The 23,339-nt window shown below is 42.0% G+C and overlaps 1 protein-coding gene across 1 annotated transcript in view; it reads right to left on the bottom strand.

Annotated features, from left to right (window-relative positions):
- Nucleotides 1–23,339, bottom strand: part of LOC115895506 (laminin subunit alpha-3-like) — a 96,258-nt gene that overhangs the window by 64,556 nt on the left and 8,363 nt on the right. Inside the window, exon 2 of the mRNA XM_030926088.1 lies at nt 8,415–8,567. Coding sequence (XP_030781948.1) covers nt 8,415–8,567 — 153 coding nt within the window. The remainder of the gene's footprint in view (nt 1–8,414; nt 8,568–23,339) is intronic.

The following is a 23,339-nucleotide window of genomic DNA, read 5'->3' as shown; positions in this document are numbered from 1 at the left end:
TTCATGCTAAAAACGCTCAATAAATTCGGTATTGATGGAACGTACCTCAAAATAATAAGAGCTATTTATGACAAACCCACAGCCAATATCATACTGAATGGGCAAAAACTGGAAAAATTCCCTTTGAAAACTGGCACAAGACAGGGATGCCCTCTCTCACCACTCCTATTCAACATAGTGTTGGAAGTTCTGGCTAGGGCAATCAGGCAACAGAAAGAAATCAAGGGTATTCAGTTAGGAAAAGAAGGAGTCAAATTGTCCCTGTTTGCAGATGACATGATTATATATTTAGAAAACCCCATTGTCTCAGCCCAAAATCTCCTCAAGCTGATAAGCAACTTCAGCAAAGTCTCAGGATACAAAATTAATGTGCAAAAATCACAAGCATTCTTATACACCAGTAACAGACAAACACAGAGCCAAATCAGGAATGAACTTCCATTCACAATTGCTTCAAAGAGAATAAAATACCTAGGAATCCAACTTACAAGGGATGTAAAGGACCTCTTCAAGGAGAACTACAAACCACTGCTCAGTGAAATAAAAGAGGACACAAACAAATGGAAGAACATACCATGCTCATGGATAGGAAGAATCAATATCGTGAAAATGGCCATACTGCCCAAGGTTATTTATAGATTCAATGCCATCCCCATCAAGCTACCAATGAGTTTCTTCACAGAATTGGAAAAAACTGCTTTAAAGTTCATATGGAACCAAAAAAGAGCCCGCATTGCCAAGACAATCCTAAGTCAAAAGGACAAAGCTGGAGGCGTCATGCTACCTGACTTCAAACTATACTACAAGGCTACAGTAACCAAAACAGCATGGTACTGGTACCAAAACAGAGATATAGACCAATGGAACAGAACAGAGTCCTCAGAAATAATACCACACATCTACAGCCATCTGATCTTTGACAAACCTGAGAGAAACAAGAAATGGGAAAGGATTCCCTATTTAATAAATGGTGCTGGGAAAATTGGCTAGCCATAAGTAGAAAGCTGAAACTGGATCCTTTCCTTACTCCTTATACGAAGATTAATTCAAGATGGATTAGAGACTTAAATGTTAGACCTAATACCATAAAAACCCTAGAAGAAAACCTAGGTAATACCATTCAGGACATAGGCATGGGCAAGGACTTCATGTCTAAAACACCAAAAGCAATGGCAGCAAAAGCCAAAATTGACAAATGGGATCTAATTAAACTAAAGAGCTTCTGCACAGCAAAAGAAACTACCATCAGAGTGAACAGGCAAACTACAGATTGGGAGAAAATTTTTGCAATCTACTCATCTGACAAAGGGCTAATATCCAGAATCTACAAAGAACTCAAACAAATATACAAGAAAAAAACAAACAACCCCATCAAAAAGTGGGCAAAGGATATGAACAGACATTTCTCAAAAGAAGACATTCATACAGCCAACAGACACATGAAAAAATGCTCATCATCACTGGCCATCAGAGAAATGCAAATCAAAACCACAATGAGATACCATCTCACACCAGTTAGAACGGCAATCATTAAAAAGTGAGGAAACAACAGGTGTCGGAGAGGATGTGGAGAAATAGGAACACTTTTACACTGTTGGTGGGATTGTAAACTAGTTCAACCATTATGGAAAACAGTATGGCAATTCCTCAAGGATCTAGAACTAGATGTACCATATGACCCAGCCATCCCACTACTGGGTATATACCCAAAGGATTATAAATTATTCTACTACAAAGACACATGCACACGTATGTTTATTGCGGCACTATTCACAATAGCAAAGACTTGGAATCAACCGAAATGTCCATCTGTGACAGACTGGATTAAGAAAATGTGGCACATATACACCATGGAATACTATGCAGCCATAAAAAAGGATGAGTTTGCGTCCTTTGTAGGGACATGGATGCAGCTGGAAACCATCATTCTTAGCAAACTATCACAAGAACAGAAAACCAAACACCGCATGTTCTCACTCATAGGTGGGAACTGAACAATGAGATCACTTGGACTCGGGAAGGGAAACATCACACACTGGGGCCTATCATGGGGAGGGGGGAGGGGGGAGGGATTTCATTGGGAGTTATACATGATATAAATGATGAATTGATGGGTGCTGACGAGTTGATGGGTGCAGCACACCAACATGGCACAAGTATACATATGTAACAAACCTGCACGTTATGCACATGTACCCTAGAACTTAAAGTATAATAAAAAATAAAATAAAATAAAAACCAAGAGCCATCCACCTTCTGAGTTGGGCTGTGTCCACCCAGGGACCCAGCTGAGTCACCCTCCTTAGTGACCTCACCAGTCAACCATCTGTAGAGCCAAGTTAATCTCCAAAGTCCTCAAGCCCAAAAAGTATCAGAAACTAGCCCAGGCCTCCCTCCACATCTGAGTCAGCTATAAAGAATGTTTTTGGATTCATCCACCAAAGCCTCACGAAAGTTTAAGGGAATCAGAAAAAAAAAAAAAAAAAAAAAAAAGATTCTAGAAGGCAACTACATACTGAATTCACTCTCAGATGATTAGATCCTGTATTTGCATCTGGCCCCTGGGGAGTTCACTGTCTGTGATGAATTCATGAAAAATGAGAAAGGTAGAGTAATGGGACACTTCTCCTGTGACCTATTAATATTTTTCCTTAAAATTTATAATGTAGTTTCCCCTATTATACTTCACCTTGGAGCTTTAGAAACAATTTCTGAATTTTCTATTTTTTGCATTTTAAATAACATTTTCATAGTATTTGCCTGTGTTAACATCTGCAGGGGGATTCAGGGTCTCAATCTAGGCTTGCTTTCCTTATTTGTTTATTTATTTATTTAGAGATGGGGTCTCACTGAGTTGCCCAGGCTGGATTCAAACTCCTGGGCTCAAGTGATCCTCGTGTCTCAGCCTTCTGAGTGGTTGGGGCTGCAGGTATGAACTATTATGTCCATCTGGATTTTCTTTCTTCTGTCTTAGTTTGGGCCCTCTCTAAAGCCCTGAGGCAAAGACTTGAGTAGAGGTAGTTTATTTAAGAGTTGACCTCAAGAAGCACAAACTGGGGAGAGAGGAACATAAGGGAGCAAGAAAAGCCAAAAATCAATGTGTTAATGAGTGGGTTGCCACCAGAGGCAACCCAACAGAGACTCCATTCTACCAGGGACACTCTGAGGAATTATGTAGAAGGCACTTTAGAACTGGCCCATTGAGAGGCAGGGAAATGCGGTATTTTCCCACCAACTCCCATCCCTCGTGGAATGAGGATTGCCCCTTGGGGTATTAAGTGCTGGGCTTGCAGGCTGCTCTAGACACAGCTTTTAGAAGCTCCTGTGGCTCTAGAAAGAGCCTTCAGACAGGAAGCAGAGTCAGATGCAGGCCCTTGAGATGGGACAAGGGAACAGGTGTGGGAAATGTCCATCCAGGCTGCCACTCAGAGGGGGACCAGGGAGCCATGGGCATCACAGCCTTTGCCTCTACAAGGTCCAAAGGACCATCTCAGCAGCTCTGTTCCTGCAGCCACATCTGCTGTCTCCAGGCCTCACTCCCCTGCAGCCCTGCAGAGCAGGGGCAACGTCACCTTCTCTCCTCACACCTCCATCCTCTGAAGCCAACACTCAATCCTTTTCAGGGCTTAGTGTTGGGGGTGAGTGATTGTCTTTGTTTATTTTTACTACTAACAGGTTAAAATAACAAATTTATACTCTTGGGAACATTACACATTGCATACAAGCCTCAAAATTCTTCTCCAGATAATTTTGTTGTTCCCTGGAACAAAATGAGTCAGGCTTGCTCTGTGGGGGCTGAAGTCACGGACCACAGGAACCCCCTCCACACCCACCTCCTTGTGTTTTCCCTATACCTCACCCAGGGGAGGGAGCAGGAGGGCGAACATAGGGAGCCCGTAGAGTAGAAATCTGGTGTTTGGATTCTGGAGGAAGTCCAGGGTGTGTATGTAGAAACCATCGCTACACCTTCCGATCTCACGGGAGAGATCTCCAAAGCCCATGCCCCACCAGGAGTCCAGGAAGAACAAAGGTTCCTAGATTCCAAAGATTCTCCTTTTAAAAATTGGACATCCACATGCTTTAAATGTAAAACTGAACTCATTATATCTGGCCAGATGATACGAAATCTTCCTGAAAGAGATGGTGTTCTCATTCTACAGCCTGAAACTACTACATAATGTATAATTAAATGAACTTGAACAACCCCAGAAAGTATGATGCCTCTAGTGAATCACAGAACTGTCCTACATTTACCACCTTTTAAGGGGAAACTGTCCTTTAAGATCAAATCCGGGGGCCGGGCACGGTGACTCATGCCTATAATTCCAGCACTTTGGGAGGCTGAGGTGGGCGGATCACCTGAGGTCGGGAGTTCGAGACCAGCCTGGTCAACATGGTGAAACCCCGTCTCTACTAAAAAAAAAAAAAAGTTAGCCAGGTGTGGTTGTGGGCACCTGTAATCCCAGCTATTTGGGAGGCTGAGGTAAGGCAATCACTTGAACCCGGGAGACGGAGGTTGCAGTGAGCCGATATCACACCACTACACTCCAGAGCGAGACTCTGTCTCAAAAAAAATAAAATAAAAAAAGATCAAGTCCAGAAGTTAATGTTTTTATTTGTCAAACTTGTTGGCCAAAAAAATAAAAATGAAAGACACCAACCAGTCTAAAAGAAAATAAGACCCTCACAACAGCACAAGCTGTCAGACTGACGACAGCACATCAGAATCAAATTTCAGTTCTTAGCAGGTGAAAAGAAGTGATTTTGTAGTAACAAATTTATGATCCGTATTTTATTTCTCAACCATGCATCAAAATTCCCACTTTTCTCCCTCTAAGGTCTTAATGTTACTATTAAATTATGAAATCTAACCTCTCAGTGATATTCTTATGGTTAATTTCAGCAAAAGGAAGAAAACACAGATCTTACCAATGGGGCAAAAAATAGGAATCTTACAAGACACAACATGCTTGTTAAAACATGTCATGCTGCAACACAGAAGAGCAAAGAAATATCTTCAATCTGACAGAACTGATCGTGCTTTTCCTGCTCCTAGACTTTCTTAGAGTATTTTCTTCAGCATTATAGGTAGTGTTTTCTAGAGGCGCAAATGTGATCAGTCTGTTCTTTTTAATGAGAGTTTATTAAAGTTCACTTTATTTTATTAAATAAGTTCACTTTTATTCTATTAAATAAAAAAAAACTTTAGAGCAGTCTTTAGACTGCTCTAAAGAAGTTTAAATGAAGCAATTAACTCATTTAGAACTTATAATAATCTTATGAGGTATGCACAGTTATCTCATTTTATAAATGAGGAAACTGAGGCAGGGAGCAGATAAATATGTTTGTTAAGGCCACACAGCAAGTGAGCAGAGCAATCAGCACAAACTGAGCCAGGCTGACTCCAGAACCCACACTCTCAGCTGGCTCGCAGAGCAGGTGGGTGGACACAGGCCTCATGAATATGCATATCATGACTCAAGTTTGTCAGCAACCAGCAAAGTACTGAACTGTTCCTATGTTGATGTTTTCTTAATTGTCTTAATTAGGAAATTTTTCAGTACATCAAAAGGGGGCTTTTAAAGTAGGTTTAAAAAAGAGTTTTAAAGAAAAAAGAACAATCCAGCAGATATGGGTAAGTTCAGTATGGGTCATTTTGATGGATTAAAATTCCCTGTTAACTACAAAAACCCTCAGTTAAATAAGTGATATAGGCAGGTCATGGTGGCTCATGCCTGTAATCTTAGTACTTTGGGAGGCGGAGGTGGGCAGATTGCCTGAGCTCAGTAATTCAAGACCAGCCTGGGTAACACGGTGAAACCCTGTCTCTACTTAAAATACAAAAAGTTAGCCAGGCATGGTGGCACATGCCTGTAGTCCCAGCTACCTGGGTGGATGACGCAGCAGAATCACTTGAGCCTGGGAGGCAGAGGTTGCAGTGAGCCGAGTTTGCCCACTGCACTTCAGCCTGAGCAATAGAGTGAGACCCTGTCTAAAAAAAAAAAAAAAAAAAAAAGAAGTGATATGGTAGGTAATTCTTGGTTAGTATTGTCAGAAGCTATTGAATGAATGCTAGAGGTTAGGTATCAGAGGGATAAGACTAACTTATAGTTGAAAGGAGGCGTATAGAGTCTTTTGAATCATGAAGGCTCTCTGTGAATTCCTGCAGATACAAATTAATGGTGAAAATATTCTCAGGAGAGGTCTAATTTAGCAAAACACATGAACTAAAGAGGTTGAAAGCCCTTCTGTCACAAAACTGCCCAATCAAAATGAAAAGAACACATTCTAAGAAATCTCAGTACTTGCCGGGCGCAGTGGCTCAAGCCTGTAATCCCAGCACTTTGGGAGGCAGAGACGGGCGGATCTCGAGGTCAGGAGATCGAGACCATCCTGGCTAACATGGTGAAACCCCGTCTCTACTAAAAAGTACAAAAAACTAGCCGGGCGAGGTGGCGGGTGCCTGTAGTCCCAGCTACTCGGGAGGCTGAGGCAGGAGAATGGCGTGAACCCGGGAGGCAGAGCTTGTAGTGAGCTGAGATCCGGCCACTGCACTCCAGCCTGGGCGACAGAGCAAGACTCTGTCTCAAAAAAAAAAAAAAAAAAAAAAAAGAAATCTCACAGTATCATTCCATTTCTATACTATGGGATGCATTTACCTTTTTATTTCTTTCAAGTAGTATTTTTATATGAACTGTACTCTATGCTTAACTCTTTCCAGCAAAAAGAAGAGTATAAACATTAACATTAGTATTAGCATTAGTTTTAGTATTAGTATTGACATAACAAACTCAGGTAATAATAGCAGCAGTCTTCTTCCTCCTGTTTACGTTACCATCTGCATACAAGCACACAAGCATGTTGTTGCTGTCTCTATCATAAACAAATAAATCTTCTCTTTACCTGGCTTTTCAATGATTCTCCCCCATTTCTTTTTGCCCCATTGAGCAGAACTCTTAAAACTGATTTCTGTATTAGATGCTTCAATTCCTCTCACATTCTCTCTTGATTTCCCTACAGTTAACTTTTCAATTCTGTCTTATCAAAGTCACCAATGATCTCCACACTGGCAAATCCAATGGTCATTTACTGGTCAGTTATCCATCTTTTGTTATTTGGCTTATCAACGGTATTTGACACAGTTATTTTCTCCCTCTTTTTTTTTTTTTTTTTTTTTTACTTGAAACACTCTCTTTCCATGAATCCTTTTTTTTCTTAACAGTTTTATTGAGATACAATTCACACACCATACAGTTCACCCATATAAAGTGTACATGCCAATGGTCTTTGGCATATTCACAGAGTTGTCCAACCATCATCACAATCAATTTTAGAACATTTTCATCACCCTCTCTCCAAAAACATACCTATTAGTAGTCACTCCCCAGTTTCCTCCAAAACCCCTAGCCCTAGGCAGCCACTAAGCTACTTTTCTCCATAGATTTGCCTATCAGGACATTCCATATAAATGGACTCATATAAGATAGTCTTTTATGCTTAGCTTCTTTCACTTACCCTGATGTTTTCAAGACCTTAAAAACATCATGCCAAGTTAAAGAAGCCAGTCACAAAAAGACAAATACTATATAATTCCACTTATATGAGCTTCCTAGAGTTGTCAATTCACAGTAAGAGAAGTAGAATGTTGGCTGCAAGCAGCAGGAAAAAGGGGAATGGGGAGTTGCTGTTTAATGGGTACAGAGTTTCAGTATTGCAAGATGAAAAGGGTACTGGAGATGGATGACGGCGATAGTTGCACAATGATGTCAATGTACATAACGCCACTGAACCATACACTTAAAAATTGTTAGGATGCCAAATTTTATGTTGTGTCTCTTTTACCACAATTAAAAAGAATAATAAAAATATCTTTGCCAATGCAACTATTTACAACTATTTTTTAAACTCATTTGATAGATAGGGATGGGGATCTATCTGCATGCTGCCAGGCACTGTTCTGGGTTTTGTTTTTGTTTTTGTTTTGAGATGGAGTCTCACTCTGTTGCCCAGGCTGGAGTGCAATGGTGCAATCTTGGCTCACTGTAACCTCTGCCTCCCAGGTTCAAGCGATTCTCCTGTCTCAGCCTCCCAAGTTGCTGGGATTACAGGCCTCTGCCACCATACCGGACTAATTTTTGTATTTTTAGTAGAGATGGGGTTTCACCATGTTGGTCAGGCTGGACCTCAAGTGATCCACCCACCTCGGCCTCCCAAAGTGCTGGGATTACAGGCATGAGCCACTGTGCCTGGCCTGTTCTGGGTTTTAAGGGAAGCAAATATTAATCTAACAGGTTTAACAATGATTAGGGGATTAAAACTGAAGTTTGTTTTTTACAATAATTATTATATCAGAAATCCCCATGGAAACAGTGATCTAAGCTCATGCTCCCATTCCAATTGAAAGTGTAGCTCACCTGCCCCAGATCCAAGGTGAGGTTGACTCTGTTGTACTGTGTGCCTGAGGACAGGGGAGGGCTTTGCCACCAACGTTCAGATCCATCAATGGCATTGGTGACAGGATGTGCTTTCCTGGGGTCCTCAGAATTGCAATAGTCACAGAACTGGCCCTGAAAAAAAAAAAAAATTTTTTTTTAACTTTCAAGTAATTTTTTCTTATCCATATAGCAAATAGACGGAACCAAAGAAAGACCATCTTACACAGCTTGGAGATGTCAGCTGTTAAAATTCACTGGAATATATTCTGAAGTAGTAGGAAGGCTTTCTCTTTTTCATTTATCTTAAATCTTATCACCAATTTATACCTCTGTTTATGGTGTTTTTAGGATATGGGGTCTATTTATCTTCCATCTTTATAGCTATGTTTTTGTTTCATACAACACTTCAAGAAGAGCCTGTTGTATTTGGGATGAAAAGAGGTTTTCAATTCAACAAATTCACTTCACTCTTTAAGTCATCCTCTGTGCAATTCTGTCTGCGGCACTGGGGTACAAAAAAGATCCCTCCCCACAGTCCCAGCGGGGCATCGAGGATCCGAACAACCATCAGGGAAGGGGTGTACAGCAAGTGCCTCCACGGAGCAGATGGCTGTGGCCAATGGCAGTAGATATTCCATGGTGGAAGACAGGGCATGTCCAGTGCCTGGGAGGACAGATAGGACTTTGCTAAGTGGCAGTGAGTGCAAACAGGGAAAGTGTTGCAGGTAGAGGAACCAGCACGAGCAAAGGCACAGGGGCCGGATGGTCCGGTTTGACCTAAGCATCGAGAGACAAGGCTTGCCAGGTACACGGAGAGACGTGGCTGACTGTGAATACCAGCACTGAGAAGTCAGTAATTAATTCAGTCAGTAGACGGGGATCCATTTTTACCTGCAGTGATAATCTGCTTGGTATTACAATCTCTAACTCCTTATTGAATTACTCTTTTTCTTGCTAGAAAGATTCTTTTGATCCTGGTTTTTGTTTTGGTTTGGTTTTTGCATAATTTTGCAGCCATTTACCATCTAAAACCTGAACATAGGCCTTTCTTCTATGTCAAATGTATTTTAAGTGGGTCAGAGGATCATGCTTCCCCAGGGATGGACTTCCCATACTGAACTATCAGCTCCCAAACTAAATGCCCTTAAAGTATAACCATCACATAGGAGGGGGACAAAGAGGCAAACTTATACCCACAGCCTCCCAAGGAATGTGCTGTGACAAAGAGGTGGTTCTGCCCCAGCCAGCATCTTAGAAGTTAATTCTTAAGTGTTCAGAGAGAAATTTGATGCTGGTATGTAACCAAAGGTGTGACCACATGTTTTCATCTAGTACACAACTCATGGTTCTTTCATGCGTGGTGAGGTATCTGTGTAGATCTTTATCTTTCGACATTATACAAAAATATGTCTATAACTTGGAAGCAGCGCCTTGAGTGTATGTGGCCCCGCTACTTCCTAAGGTCAGAGGCCATGTGTTTCCCACTCTTCTCTCTATCACTTCAGCCCAACACACTGCCTTGCGCCCACTAGAAACTCAACCAAGGAATAATTCCATCAGCCATTTCTCAAAAATGTTGGTTCTTTCTATAAAATGCATTGTCATAATAAGGTGCTTAATGAATAACTTTTTTTTTCTTTTTTGAGACCAAGTTTCACTCTTGTTGCCCAGGCTGGAGTGCAATGGCACGATCTTGGCTCACAACCTCCACCTCCCAGGTTCAAGCGATTCTCCTGCCTCAGCCTCCTGAGTAGCTAGGATTACAGGCATGCACCACCACGCTTGACTAATTTTGTACTTTTATTAGAGACAGGGTTTCTCCATGGTGGCCAGGCTGGTCTCGAACTCCTGACCTCAGGTGATCTGCCTGCCTCAGCCTCCCAAAGTGCTGGGATTACAGGCATGAGCCACCGTGCCCAGCCATGAATAACTTTTAAGCTAGGACATCTAAACATTTACTATTAGTATGATCTTTATTTCTCCCTAAAGAACATTTTACCAGAACATTTAGCTATTTGATGAGGGAATTTAATTATTATTCCTCAAAGTTTAGAAGATTTACATCTGGCTAGAAGCAAAATCTCTCCCCAAAATGAGAAAGCTTACGATTTACATTTATCTCCATCTCCACATTACAGACGTGAGGAATGCAGAAGGTGCTTTCTAGGTTGTTAGAGTGGTTCTCAATTTCACAATAATAATAATAATTAAGATGAACACTTATAGAGCACCTATTATGCACTGAGCACCACCCAGTTTACATTTCATACTAGGATTATTATTATCACCTCTATTTTACAGATGAGGAAAGACAGTGGAATGTTAAGTAATTTTCCCAAGAACCACACCACTGGTCAATGGTAGAACCGGGACCTACGTCCAGGGTCCAGGGATAACGAGTAAGCACTACCCTGTAACTCTCTAACAGCTACAACTCTGGTTTATTACACATCGGTGCCTAATCACTAACATACATTATTTCCTGTAATTTGTTTTAAATGGTAGCCTTCACAATAGCCTGAAGGCCTCTTTCATTTAGAATCATCTTAGCCTTTCTGCTGATATACCAGTCCTTCCGCAGCTCCTGTCCATGTCATTCAGCAGACTGGGTAAGCCCAGGAGCTTGAGGCTGTAGTATAGTGAGCTCTGATCACACAATTGCACTCCAGCCTGGGTGACAGGGTGAGAACTTAACTCTGGAAAAAAAAAAAAAGGAAATGAGAAAAAAAAGAAAATAAAGACCCAAATGTATCTGCTAAAGAGAATTTTGGAAATACTGGGAGATTTTTAGCAAGGTAGCTGGATATGAGATTAAAATACAAAAGTCATTGCATCTCTGTAGAATAGCAGCAAACAACTAGAAAATTTAATTAAAGAGAAAACGCCATTTATAAGAGTCTCAGAGAACATCAAGTATCTTAAAAGAAATTTGACAAATAAAAATTTTAAACAGTATTAACAGAATTTTGAAAATCTACATAAATGGAGAGTTAGCTAGAAGATAATATCAAAAACTTATCAATTCTCCCCAAATTAAGCTATAGAGACAATATTATGCCAGTGAAAACCTGAATAAGGTTTGAATTACAGTAAGGTAATTCTAAAATTTATATGAAACTTTAAAGGACCAAGATATTGCTGAAGAAGAAGACTGGGAGGAGGAAACTTGCCCCTCAAGGAATCGGGGCTTATTATGAAGCTATTGTAATTAAGGAAAGGCAAAATGAGACAAACAGATCTATGGGACAAAACAGACAGCTCACGCATTTAAGAAGCTTTACTGTATAACACAGGTGGTATGTCAGACCACTGGGAAAAGAAGGAATATTCTAGATCCAGGGGGAAATAATAAAATCAGAGTTCTACTCAAGTCACAAATGCAATTCAACTTCAGATGAAATAAGGACGTATGTGTGAAAAATAAAACTTCAAAATCTCATGGTAGAAAAAAAGGTGACTACCTTTTAGAACTAAGAGCAAGGAAAGGTTTCTTAACCCAAGATACAAAAAGCATTGACTACAAAAGAAGAGATGGATAAATCTGACTATGTTAAAATTAAAATTTTGCTTCCTTTTGCTGGGCATGGTGGCACATGCCTGTAACTGAGACACGAGAATTGCATGAGCCTGGGAGGCGAAGTTTGCGGTGAGCTGAAATTGCACCACTGCCCTCCATCTTGGGTGACAGAGCAAGACCCTGTCTCAAAAAAAAGAATTTTGTTTCCTTGAGCCCAGGGAGTTGGTGACCAGCCTGAACAACATAGTAAAACCTCATCTCTACCAAAAGAATAAATAAATAAATAAAATATATATAAAGAAGTTCGCTTCATCAAAGACACCTTTAAAAAGTGAAAAGTTAAAACTAGAAGATATTTACAACGCAAAAGTGATAAACAGTCTCCAATTATGATTGCCTTCAATTCCTTCTCTCTCTCCATGCCTGCCATTTCACCCATCAAAAGGTGGATGCTCTTTGCCCTGGAGGCTAGTCTCTCCTCTTGAATCCAGACTGACTTGATTGTTTGCTTTGTTATAGCACATGTGTTATTGTGGGACATTCAAGCTTAGGCCTTAAAAGGGCTAGAAGATTCTGCTTGCTTCCTTTCAGAAGCCAGCCACCAGGCAAGAAGTCCAACCACCCAGAAATCACCATTCTGTGAGAAAGTCCAAGATATCCAACTGGAGAGGACAAATGGGAGAGCAACAATATACCTTACATGTTAGTGAGACCTTCTTAGGCCATCCAGTCCATCCTAGCCACCAGCTGAATGCAACTAAGTGAGGTACCCCAACTGACAACCCATGGAGCAGAACCACCCAGCTGAACCCAGTCAACCCACAGAATTGTGAGAGAAAAAACTGTTGTTGTTGTTGTTGTTGTTGTTGTTGTTGTTGTTGTTGTTGTTGTTTCAGACAGAGTTTGGCTCTTGTTGCCCAGGCTGGAGTGCAATGGTGTGATCTTGGCTCACTGCAACCTCTGCCTCCCGGGTTTAAGTGATTCTCCTGCCTCGGCCTCCCGAGTAGCTGGGATTACAGGCATGTGCCACCATGCCTAGCTAATTTTGTATTTTTAGTAGAGATGGGGTTTCTCCATGTTGGTCAGGCTAGTCTCAAACTCCTGACCTCAGGTGATACGCCCACCTCAGCCTCCCAAAGTGCTGGGATTACAGGCGTGAGTCACTGCGCCCGGCCAAAACTGTTGTTGTTTTAAGCCACTAAGTTTTGGGGGTAGTTTGTTACACAAGAATCAATAACTGATCAAAGAACTTAAAGTCAACAAAGAACTCTAATCAGAAACACATACCAAATTCCTAACAATCCTACAAATCAATAAGAAAAACATAAATAGTTCAATGGGAAAATGGGCAAAAGCAGAAATTTTACAGAAGGGGAAACACATATAAACACAGTAAACATTTATAAACATAATAAACATTTCAAGAAATGTTCACCATCACCATCATTAGTGACCAAGGCAGACCACAATGCAATATTATTTTATACTTATTCAGTAGACCCAAGTTTAAAGTTTGATGATAACCAGATTTAGAAAAGCCATAGTAGGAGTATAAATTGGTACAAAAACTTTGGAAACTGTTTTAGTATTACCACCTAAAGTTGAAATTCACATTTCCTATGATACGGCATTCTACTCTCAAACTCATAAACCAAAAATAAACTTGCACAAATGTGATGGTATTATATTCGACACTATTCACAGCAGCACTGTTCATAAGAGCAAATTCCTGGGAATAACCTAATTGCTCAGCCACAGGAGGGTGGATGAACAAACAGTGGTATATTCACACAATTAATAACTATATAAGCAATAATGAGTAAATGAATATATACAATGAAACAATATGGATGAAACAATATTGATGAATCTTAGCAATATAATATTAAGTGAAAAAAGCATGATATAATTTTTATAAAGTTATGAGCAAGCAAAATAAAAAGCACCTACTTTTTAGCAATACATATAGATGTAATAAAAACTATATAAAAAAAGCAAAGTATTAATTAATAAAGGATTTGGGATTATTATTTCCCCAGAATTTAAGAGACAGAGGGAAAGGGGGTGGGAAGACCATACGCTTAGACATAAATTATTATCCAGGCTCTATGTTTGGTTTTGGCAGCAAGTTCATGAATGCTTATTACTATTTAAAATATATATGTAGGCCAGGCACAGTGGCTCATGCCTATAATCCTAGCAGTTTGGGAGGCCAAGATGGGAGGATCGCTTGAGCTCAGGAGTTCAAGACCAGCCTGAGCACATGGCGAAACCCTGTCTCTACAAAAAATACAAAAATTAGCCAGGCATGGTGGCATGTGCCTGTAGTCCCAGCTACTTGGGAAGCTGAGGTGGAAGGATTACCTGAGCCTGGGAAGTGGAGGCTGCAGTGAGCCATGATTGCATCACTGCACTATAGCCTGGATGATGGAGTGAGACCCTGTCTCAAATATATGGGGGGGGGGGGTGTATGTATATGTGTGTGTGTATATATATGTGTGTGTGTATGTGTGTGTATATATGTGTGTGTGTATGTGTACATATATATGTGCATATATATGTGTGTGTGTGTGTTTATATAGTGATAATATATTCCTGAGCTGGGTCTCTTCCCATACATCTGGTAGTGGGCAGATGTATGGAATATATATTTGTGTATATAAATATCTCATAAACTGAGGGTTATGACTCATCCACAATCTAACTCTGTGCCTGATGTCTGATATTTTAAAAACACCCATAAATAAATAAAGCAGGACAAAAACTGATAGAAGTCAGAGAAGAAGGCCGGGCACAGTGGCTCACGCCTGTAATCCCAGCACTTTGGGAGGCCAAGGCAGGCGGATCACGAGGTCAAGAGTTTGAGACCAGCCTGGTCAACATGGCAAAACCCTATCTCTACTAAAAATACAAAAATTAGCTGGGCGTGGTGGCACGCGTCTGTAATCCCAGCTATTCGGGAGGGTGAGGCAGGAGAATCTCTTGAACCCAGGAGGCGGAAGTTGCAGTGAGCCGAGATCACGCCACTGCACTCCAGCCTGGCAACAGAGAGAGACTCCATCTCAAGAAAAAAAAAAAAAAAAAGTCCAAGAAGAAAAGCAACAGAGAAGAGAACTCCCATGTTCAATTTTTCATCCATCCATGCAACAAACCTATGATAATCATCTACTCTGTACCAAATGCCATTCTAGACAGAGAGATGAGAATACTGAAAGATAAACAGAACAAGGGACTCACACTTGGAATTGCACCAAGGCTATTATATTATTGGCCTATTCAGATGGGAAATAGAAAATGTAACGGAAGGGGCTGTGAAGAAAGGAGATAGGACTGTTCCTATAAACAACTAAGCAGAGCTGAGCTCCAAATTTGGCAGTCTCCAGAGAATAAACCAGAAGCCCACAGAATGACCTACCGTTTTTCAGAAGGATGGAAAAAAGTAGTCTCTCCTAGTTCCTAACACTTTTCATCATCCTTCTTAACTAAAAAGCCTTCCACATGTAATACTTTATAACTGAATTCACAATGTAAATACTATATTCTTCCAAGAAGCTAGAGGATGATTATAGCAGTGTTCCCTAACATAGTTTCTGGGGGATTTTGTTTGAACATTCATTCATTTATTCAACTTATCCAAATTACCTACCATGTGTAGAGCACTATGTCAGATACTGTGGTAAAAACAAACAAACAAACACTAAGAGTTGGATCTGTCCCTAAAGAAAGTTAGTAGGAGGAAGAGAAGTAACTCAACCATTGCACATTACCACAAGATGCTGGGGCAAGCTAGCACTGGGGTGCGGGAGCCCAGTGAAGAACACTGTGCTTTACTTTGCTTAATCACCAGAACACTGTGAAATGTATATCAAAGTATTCAAAACTTAAAGATGAAGAAACAGCTCAGAGGTGACGTGCTTCATCTCAAACCACACAGCTAGGTCGTGCTGGGACCAGGAACTGTGTGTGTGCCTGATAATGTTACTTATGGCCTGGAACACTTTCCTCCTGGCCAAGCTGCCCTTGTGAGCTACATCAAAAGGTGCTGTCTTAGATTTGGACAATGTGAAGCAGTCCTGGAATGACAATTATGTGACTTTCCATATGCCTGCCCACTACCAGATGTATGGGAAGAGACCCAGCTGGGGAGAGAAACCTGTCTGGCGGAGGTTCAGATGAACGCCCTTGTGGCAGGCACAAAAAAGCCTGGCAAGATAAGCATTTAACCAACGCTCATCCATCAACAGCCCCACTACAAATTACCACCTTCATATTGCTACGAACCTCTGCTCCTAGCCATCACTCACTAAGGTTCTGGAGGCCACGGTGTCCCCAGTGCCCAAACCCAAGCCAGCGGGAGGCCTGATGTGTAGAACATCCTGAACTCCCTTCCTAACTTGGGATTGCTCTTTTGCAAAGACCTTGTTCAGAGCATTCTCCCTTTTGAGAGTCACAAAGGCATTTAGGTGTGGTTACTGATGATTTGGGCAAGTGTTCTGTGAATCTCCTGAATGTTTCCTAAATATACTGGAGTGCGTAGTGAACACTCAGCTCTGTGACTCCCACACACAAGATTTCACGGCACCACGGGGTAGAAGATGACATCTCTAATGTGCCTAGTTCCTAGAGATAGGGATTTGAGACAGCTAAAACAAGGAACTCAAAGTTGGTTCCAGGTATTTAAAAATACACACACACACCCCTTTTAAAAAATAAGCAGATAAGCAAATGTCTGCAAAACTCCAAATTCTAGGTGGGGGAGTCCTTTGAACTCATTTCAACTCATTCCTTTTAACTCATTTAACTACTCTACATTTTGGAGTAGAATAGATGGAAATTCAAATCCTGATGACTACCAGTTACAGCTATGGAATGTTAGTTGAATTATGTAGCCTCCCTTGAGCTCCATTTTCTCTTTATTATAATGGGTTAATACTGCCTATCTTACGCTGTGGTTTGAAGATTAAATGAGATGTCATCCGTGAAGTAAACACCAGGTGGTGTGATCATACCACCATTGGAAGCACTGGAGTGCTTGCTGGAAATGCAGACCCTTCTGGACTTAGAATCAGCATCTCTGGCAGGAGCTGGGCATCAGAATTTTTTAAAAGCACTCCAAAGGATTCTTCTACCCACTGCAGTCTGGGAACCTCAGAGGCAATGACGACTGGCACATCTGGGTGCACCACCAGCCATAGACAGTGCTGCAGCAGTCATAGAAGTAGTTGCATTGATGGTAGTAATGACAAAAGGAAACATCCATGTGCCAGACGTGGCCCCTTGCACTTTATATGCATTAACTCAACTTCCATGGCAAATCTACAAGGTAGACACAAGCATCAGACCCTTTTACAGAGAAGGAAACAGAGACACAAAGAGGTGGAGCAATTGGTCTAAGTGATGGAGCCAAGATAGAACCTGAGAATTAGCCCAAGAGGGGATGCTGAAGAAGGGAAGACAAGAGACAAGGAAGAGGGGGAATAACTGTCTAGCAGTATGAGGTGTAGCATCTCAATCTGCTGGTGCCTCGGAGATTTAGGCACCACAGAGATTTGGGCTTGGCCAGAAAACATGTATCTCCCCTGCTGGGCACCACCAGCTTGTGAGTCAGACATAACCAGGTAAGAAAGATATTTTTAGGCCAGGCGTGGTGGCTCACACTTGTAATCTCAGCACTTTGGGAGGCCAAGGTGGGAGGATTGCTTCAGCCTAAGAGTTCAAGACCAGCCTGGGCAAGAAAGTGACACCCCCATATCCACAAAAAAGAAAAAAAATATTAGCCAGGCATGGTGGTGCACACCTGTAGTCCCAGCTACTTGGGAGGCTGAGGCTCCCTTGAGCCCAGGAGTTTGAGGCTGCAGTGAGCCATGATCACATCACTACACTCCAGCCTGGGCAACAGAGCAAGATGGTGTCTCTAAAATTTAAAAATAAGAAGAAAGATGCTTCCTTTAGGAAGGAAGATGCTTGCCGTTAGGCTTCTCCCTCCACAGACAACTGAGAACTGTGTTTTTCTATATTGATGTAATGTTTCACTATATTTACTCTTTCACTCTCCTGGAAGTTATTTCACACATTCTCCTTGCTCCTCAAACTCCCACCCCCTTCCCCTCACCTCGTGAATTTGCTTAACTTTCTCATCTTCCTAATCTACCAACCTCACAACATCTGTACCCATACACCTGCCTACCACTGATATGGAGAAGCTCTCTGTGTTCTAAAGTCCCCCTCCTCTGACACTCTCTCTCTCTCTCTCTCTCTCTCTCACTCGCTCTCTCCTCTCTCTCCCCACTGCATCTCAGTTCTTCCCTTCTACTAGATCATTCCGATCAGGATTAAAACAAATGTGCTTGAAACAACCTCGCACTTCCCCTCACTCACTCCATTTGACCCACACTGACTCTCTCGCTGTTTCTCAGTCACTCCACGGCTGCTTCAGGGGTCTTTGCACATGCTGTTCCCTCTCCCAGGAACATGCTTCTCCCTGACTGAAGTCTCTTTTCGGCAGTCTTCCCTAGCAACTCCATCTAAAGCAGTGCTGCCCTCTACCTCCGTGTCTGTCCCCCTACCCGATTCTCTTCATCCTCAGCAGGAATTGCAAATCATTTCCTTTTTAAATTATCCTCTTTATTGGATTGTAACTGCCCTGAGGGCAGGGACTTCATCAACTTTGCTCACTACTATAAACCTAGATAGGTATCTGGCACAGGGTAGGCACTCAGTATTAGTTGATTTGATTCAGAAATTAAAATGGCAGAAACTGTAAAATTTATTTACTCAGGAGTTTTTAACCAACCACAGGAAGGAATGCAGTAATTGCAGACTGATACCTATGTCACTAAACTCAGTTATTAGAAAGCACAGGCTAATGAAATCTAGACTCGCTTTTTCTACCCTAATGGAAATCCATGTGGTCCATTCCTCAGGGCCTCCCCAGAACCTATTCTCAGCTCCTAACTTCTGACCACTTGCCCACTCTGGCCAGAAAGCTCCACCCATGCCCAACTCAGCTCTTCTATCTCTGGGCAGAGTCTCACCAGTTTCAGTGACTTCTCAGGTACTCACCTTCCTTGCTTATCATGGCCAAATTAGAGAGGAAAAGAGAAAATGAGAGCTATTCTTGTGGTCACAATATATTTCTTCATTATGATTTATTTCCATTCAAAAAGAGGTTTCCCAGGTAACAGTGCCTCATTCTCCTAATCTCTGCACCTCATCACATCTGACCCCTTTTATCAATGTCTTATTTTGACTTTCTTACCAAAATAGATTTCTCAACAATGTTTAATTAGAGTTACCACTTATGACTGGGCGTGATGGCTCATGCCTATAATCCCAGCACTTTTGGAGGCAGAGGCGAGAGGATAGATTGAGCCCAGGAGTTTGAGACCAGCCTGGGCAACATGGCGAAACACCAACTTTACAAAAACTACAAAAATTAGCTGGGCATAGTGGCACGCCCCTATAGTTCCAGCTACTCAGGAGGCTGAGGTGGGAGGATTACCTCAGCCCAGAGAGTAGAGGCTGCAGTGAGCTGAGATCGTGCCACCACACTCCAGCCTAGGTGACAGAGTGAGACTGTGCCTCAAAAAAGAAAAGAAAAAAGTTACCATTTATTGAACACTAACTGTGTTCCAGATGCATTATGATCTACCTCATGTAATCCTCATAATAACCATGTGGTGTCCTCACTTTACAGATGATGAAACCAAGGCTCATAAAGGTTAAATAACTAACTCACTCAAAGTCATATCTTTGGGAAGGAATACATTTAAAGCCAGCTCTAGGCCGGGCGCGGTGGCTCAAGCCTGTAATCCCAGCACTTTGGGAGGCCGAGACGGGCGGATCACGAGGTCAGGAGATCGAGACCATCCTGGCTAACCCGGTGAAACCCCGTCTCTACTAAAAAATACAAAAAATTAGCCGAGCGAGGTGGCAGGCGCCTGTAGTCCCAGCTACTGGGGAGGCTGAGGCAGGAGAATGGCGTAAACCCGGGAGGCGGAGCTTGCAGTGAGCTGAGATCCGGCCACTGCACTCCAGCCTGGGCGACAGAGTGAGACTCCGTCTCAAAAAAAAAAAAAAAAAAAAGCCAGCTCTATTAATTCCAAAGCCCATACTCTTAATCATGACACCGTACGTCTACTTTAGGCTCCTGGTACCAACTGGTTCCTTCTTGAAAGAACTCAAGAAGTTATTTCTGGAAGACTTACAGCCCAATTTTTCAATGGTTTCCATGCAATCCTCTTCCTTCTACTTCTCTCTCTATTTTCCTGTTCCCTATGTGTAGTGTTGGCATGTTACTGTTATAGGAAAGGGGACCCGTTCCAGGCCCCAAGAGAGGGTTCTTGGATCTCACACAAGAAAGAATTCAGGGCAAGTCCAGTGTGCGACAGAAGCAAGTTTACTAAGAAAGTAAAGTGGTGAAAGAACAGCTACTTCATAAACAGAGTAGGGCATTCCCAAAAGTAAGAGGAGGAACACGTCTTACCTAGGTAAGGTAAGGACAAAAAAAGATCATGGATCTTTAGGTAAGGATAAATAAAATATTTTATATAGGATCAAAAAAGATCATGGGGAGATGTGCTCTGCTACAAGGGTTTGTGATAAAGGACTAATTTTCTTAATTACTGTATTTTGCAAGAATCAATATTAGTATCTTTAAAGCAAAATTAGGAATGCCTTTGTTCTCAAGATATCGGGACATTAGGACACTCCCAAGTCCGGGTCTGTTTAGTAAACATTATCAATCTATTCCCTTAACTGTAAGCATCTCCAGGCTAGGAATACCTAGCTTTCTGGGAATGCAGGCCAGCACGTCCCAGCCTCATTTTCCTAGCTGTCACTCAAGATGGAGTTTCTCTAGTTCGAATGCTTCTGACATTACTGTCAATGGGGTGTTTGGCAGCTTTAATGACATGTAAGTCATCTGCTCCAAAGCAAACGCAAGTTTACACGGTGGGCCAGGTCACATCTAGGCGTGCCCAATTAATACCCCAAACCCAAAGTACTTCCTCTTAGCCTAGATTTATGAAAATAGGTCTTTCCTGGTAGTTTACCCATTCAACCATCAACTACTGATCTATGAGAATCAGACACCTTCCTCAAGGAGATAGTCTGACCCCAACCTGACTCATTCCTCAAACCAGGTTTTTCCCTCTCAGTTCTATTTCAGTTATTATTTTAACCCCTTTATGAAACAATTACACTGTTTCCTGTTTTCTTTTCCCACATTCCCAATTCCCTCATCTCAACCTTTTTTAGTTTTATCGCTCACTTAAATTTTTTTGAAGACCAGAAAAGGTTATCAATACATACCAAAATAAAATGAAATCTGTATAAATTCTAGAAAGACCACAGAGATCTCACTCAGGGACAACATTCAAAACATGTAACAACAACAGTCATGTGACTTTCTGAGTTCCTGGAACACAGCAAGCATGTTCCCGCCTCAGGGAACTCAGGCCTCCGGGGTCGCCCTCTCCCAACCTCTTTGTGAGGCTGTCTTCCTCTCAACCCTCAGTTTCTGCACCAACATCATTTCTTTCCTTCCTTCCTTCCTTCCTTCCTTCCTTCCTTCCTTCCTTCCTTCCTTCCTTCCTTCCTTCCTTTTCTCTTTCTTTCTCTTCTCTCTTTCTCTCTCTCTCTCAATGTCTCTCTCTCTCTCTCTCTCTATCTCTCTCTCTGTTGCCCAGGCTGGAGTGTAGTGATGCAGTCATGGTTTACTGCAGCCTCAACCTCCTGGGCTCAAGTGATCCTCCCATCTCAACCTCCTAAGTAGCTAGGACTACAGGTACATGCCACGATGCCCAGCTAATTTTTGTCTTTTTTTTTTTTTGTAGAGACAGGGTTTCACCATGTTACCCAGGCTGGTCTTGAACTCCTGGGCTCAAGCTATCTGCCCACCTCAGCCTCCCAAACTGTTGGGATTACAAGTGTGAGCCGCTGCACCCCGGCCATCATCTTCTCTTTAATTTTTATCACAGAATCCTGTTTATTCTCTCTAAGGCAAAATAACAACCTATGATTATTATATTTACTCAATGGCTACAGTCTCCCCATGGGACGTTAGCTCAGTGAGGACAGGGGCCTTTTCTACCTTGTAACTATACTTCCAGCCCCTTATATCACCATCCCCTATACTTGGCACATAGGAGATGCCAAAAAATATTTGCTAAATATAGAAGTGAATGGACATTACCCACAAGTGCGTGGGCACACAAGTCTCCAGGCAGCACCATTCTTATTAGCTGATTGGAATCTACTTTAAGAATCACCTCAAAAGTCAGTCTTCCAGCCTCTGTTGAGCTTCCAGCTGTTAAAGTGGTAAATTAAGACAATGAGTCCAAATGAAGCACCAACCCAGACTTTATTAACTTACTGTGACAGTGCAGGCAAGAGATAAAAGAGAAGACAGGCCCGGCGCAGTGGCTCACGCCTGTAATCCCAGCGCTTTGGGAGGCTGAGCTGGGAGGATCACAAGATCAGGAGATTGAGACCATCCTGGCTAACACGGTAAAACCCTGTCTCCACAAAAAATAGAAAAATTAGCTGGGCATGATGGCGGGTGCCTGTAGTCCCAGCTACTTGGGAGGCTGAGGCAGGAGAATGGTGCGAACCCGGGAGGCGGAGCTTGCAGTGAGCAGAGATTGCACCACAGCACTCCAGCCTGGGTGATAGAGTAAGACTCCGTCTCAAGAAAAAAAAAAAAGAGAGAGAGAAACAGGCTGGTTCCCCAATGTTCCATTTCCCCCCAATACCCACCCCCTCCCACAAATTCATAGATTGAAGTCCTAACCCCCATGACCTCAGAATAGGACTGTATTTGGAGACAGGGCCTTTAAAGAGATAATTAAGGTAAAATGAAGTCATTACGGTAGGCCCTAATCCAATATGCCTGGAATCCCTATAAGAAGAGAAGATGGGGACACATACGCATAGAGAGGAGACCACGTGAAGACACAGGCAGAAGGTGACCGTCTACAAGCCAAGGAGAGAGGCCTCAGAAGAAACCAGCCAGACCCATGCCTCAGACTTCTAAGCCTCCAGAGCTGTGAGAAAATCAAACTGTGCCGTTCAAGCCACGCTGGCTGTAGTACTTTGTAATGGCAGCCTGAGCAAACTGACACAGGTTGAGTATCCTTTATCCGAAATACTTGAGGCCAAAAAGGTTTCAGATTTGAGATTTTTTTTATGTTGGAATATTTATATTATACTTACCAGTTAAGCATTTCAAATCCAAAACTCCAAAATCCAGGAAGTTCTAATGAGTACTTCCTTTGAATGAAATGCTGGCACTCAAAAAGTTGTGGATTTGGGAGCATTCGGGATTTCGGATTTTTGGATGAAGGATTCCCAAACTGTATGGTGCACTAGTAAGGAAGTCTCAGTGG

This window comes from Rhinopithecus roxellana, chromosome 21, assembly GCF_007565055.1.
Source record: "Rhinopithecus roxellana isolate Shanxi Qingling chromosome 21, ASM756505v1, whole genome shotgun sequence".
In the NCBI taxonomy this organism is placed as follows: Eukaryota; Metazoa; Chordata; class Mammalia; order Primates; family Cercopithecidae; genus Rhinopithecus; species Rhinopithecus roxellana.
Note: the sequence above shows the minus strand (reverse complement) of the source record. Positions and strands in the feature narration are given on the sequence as shown.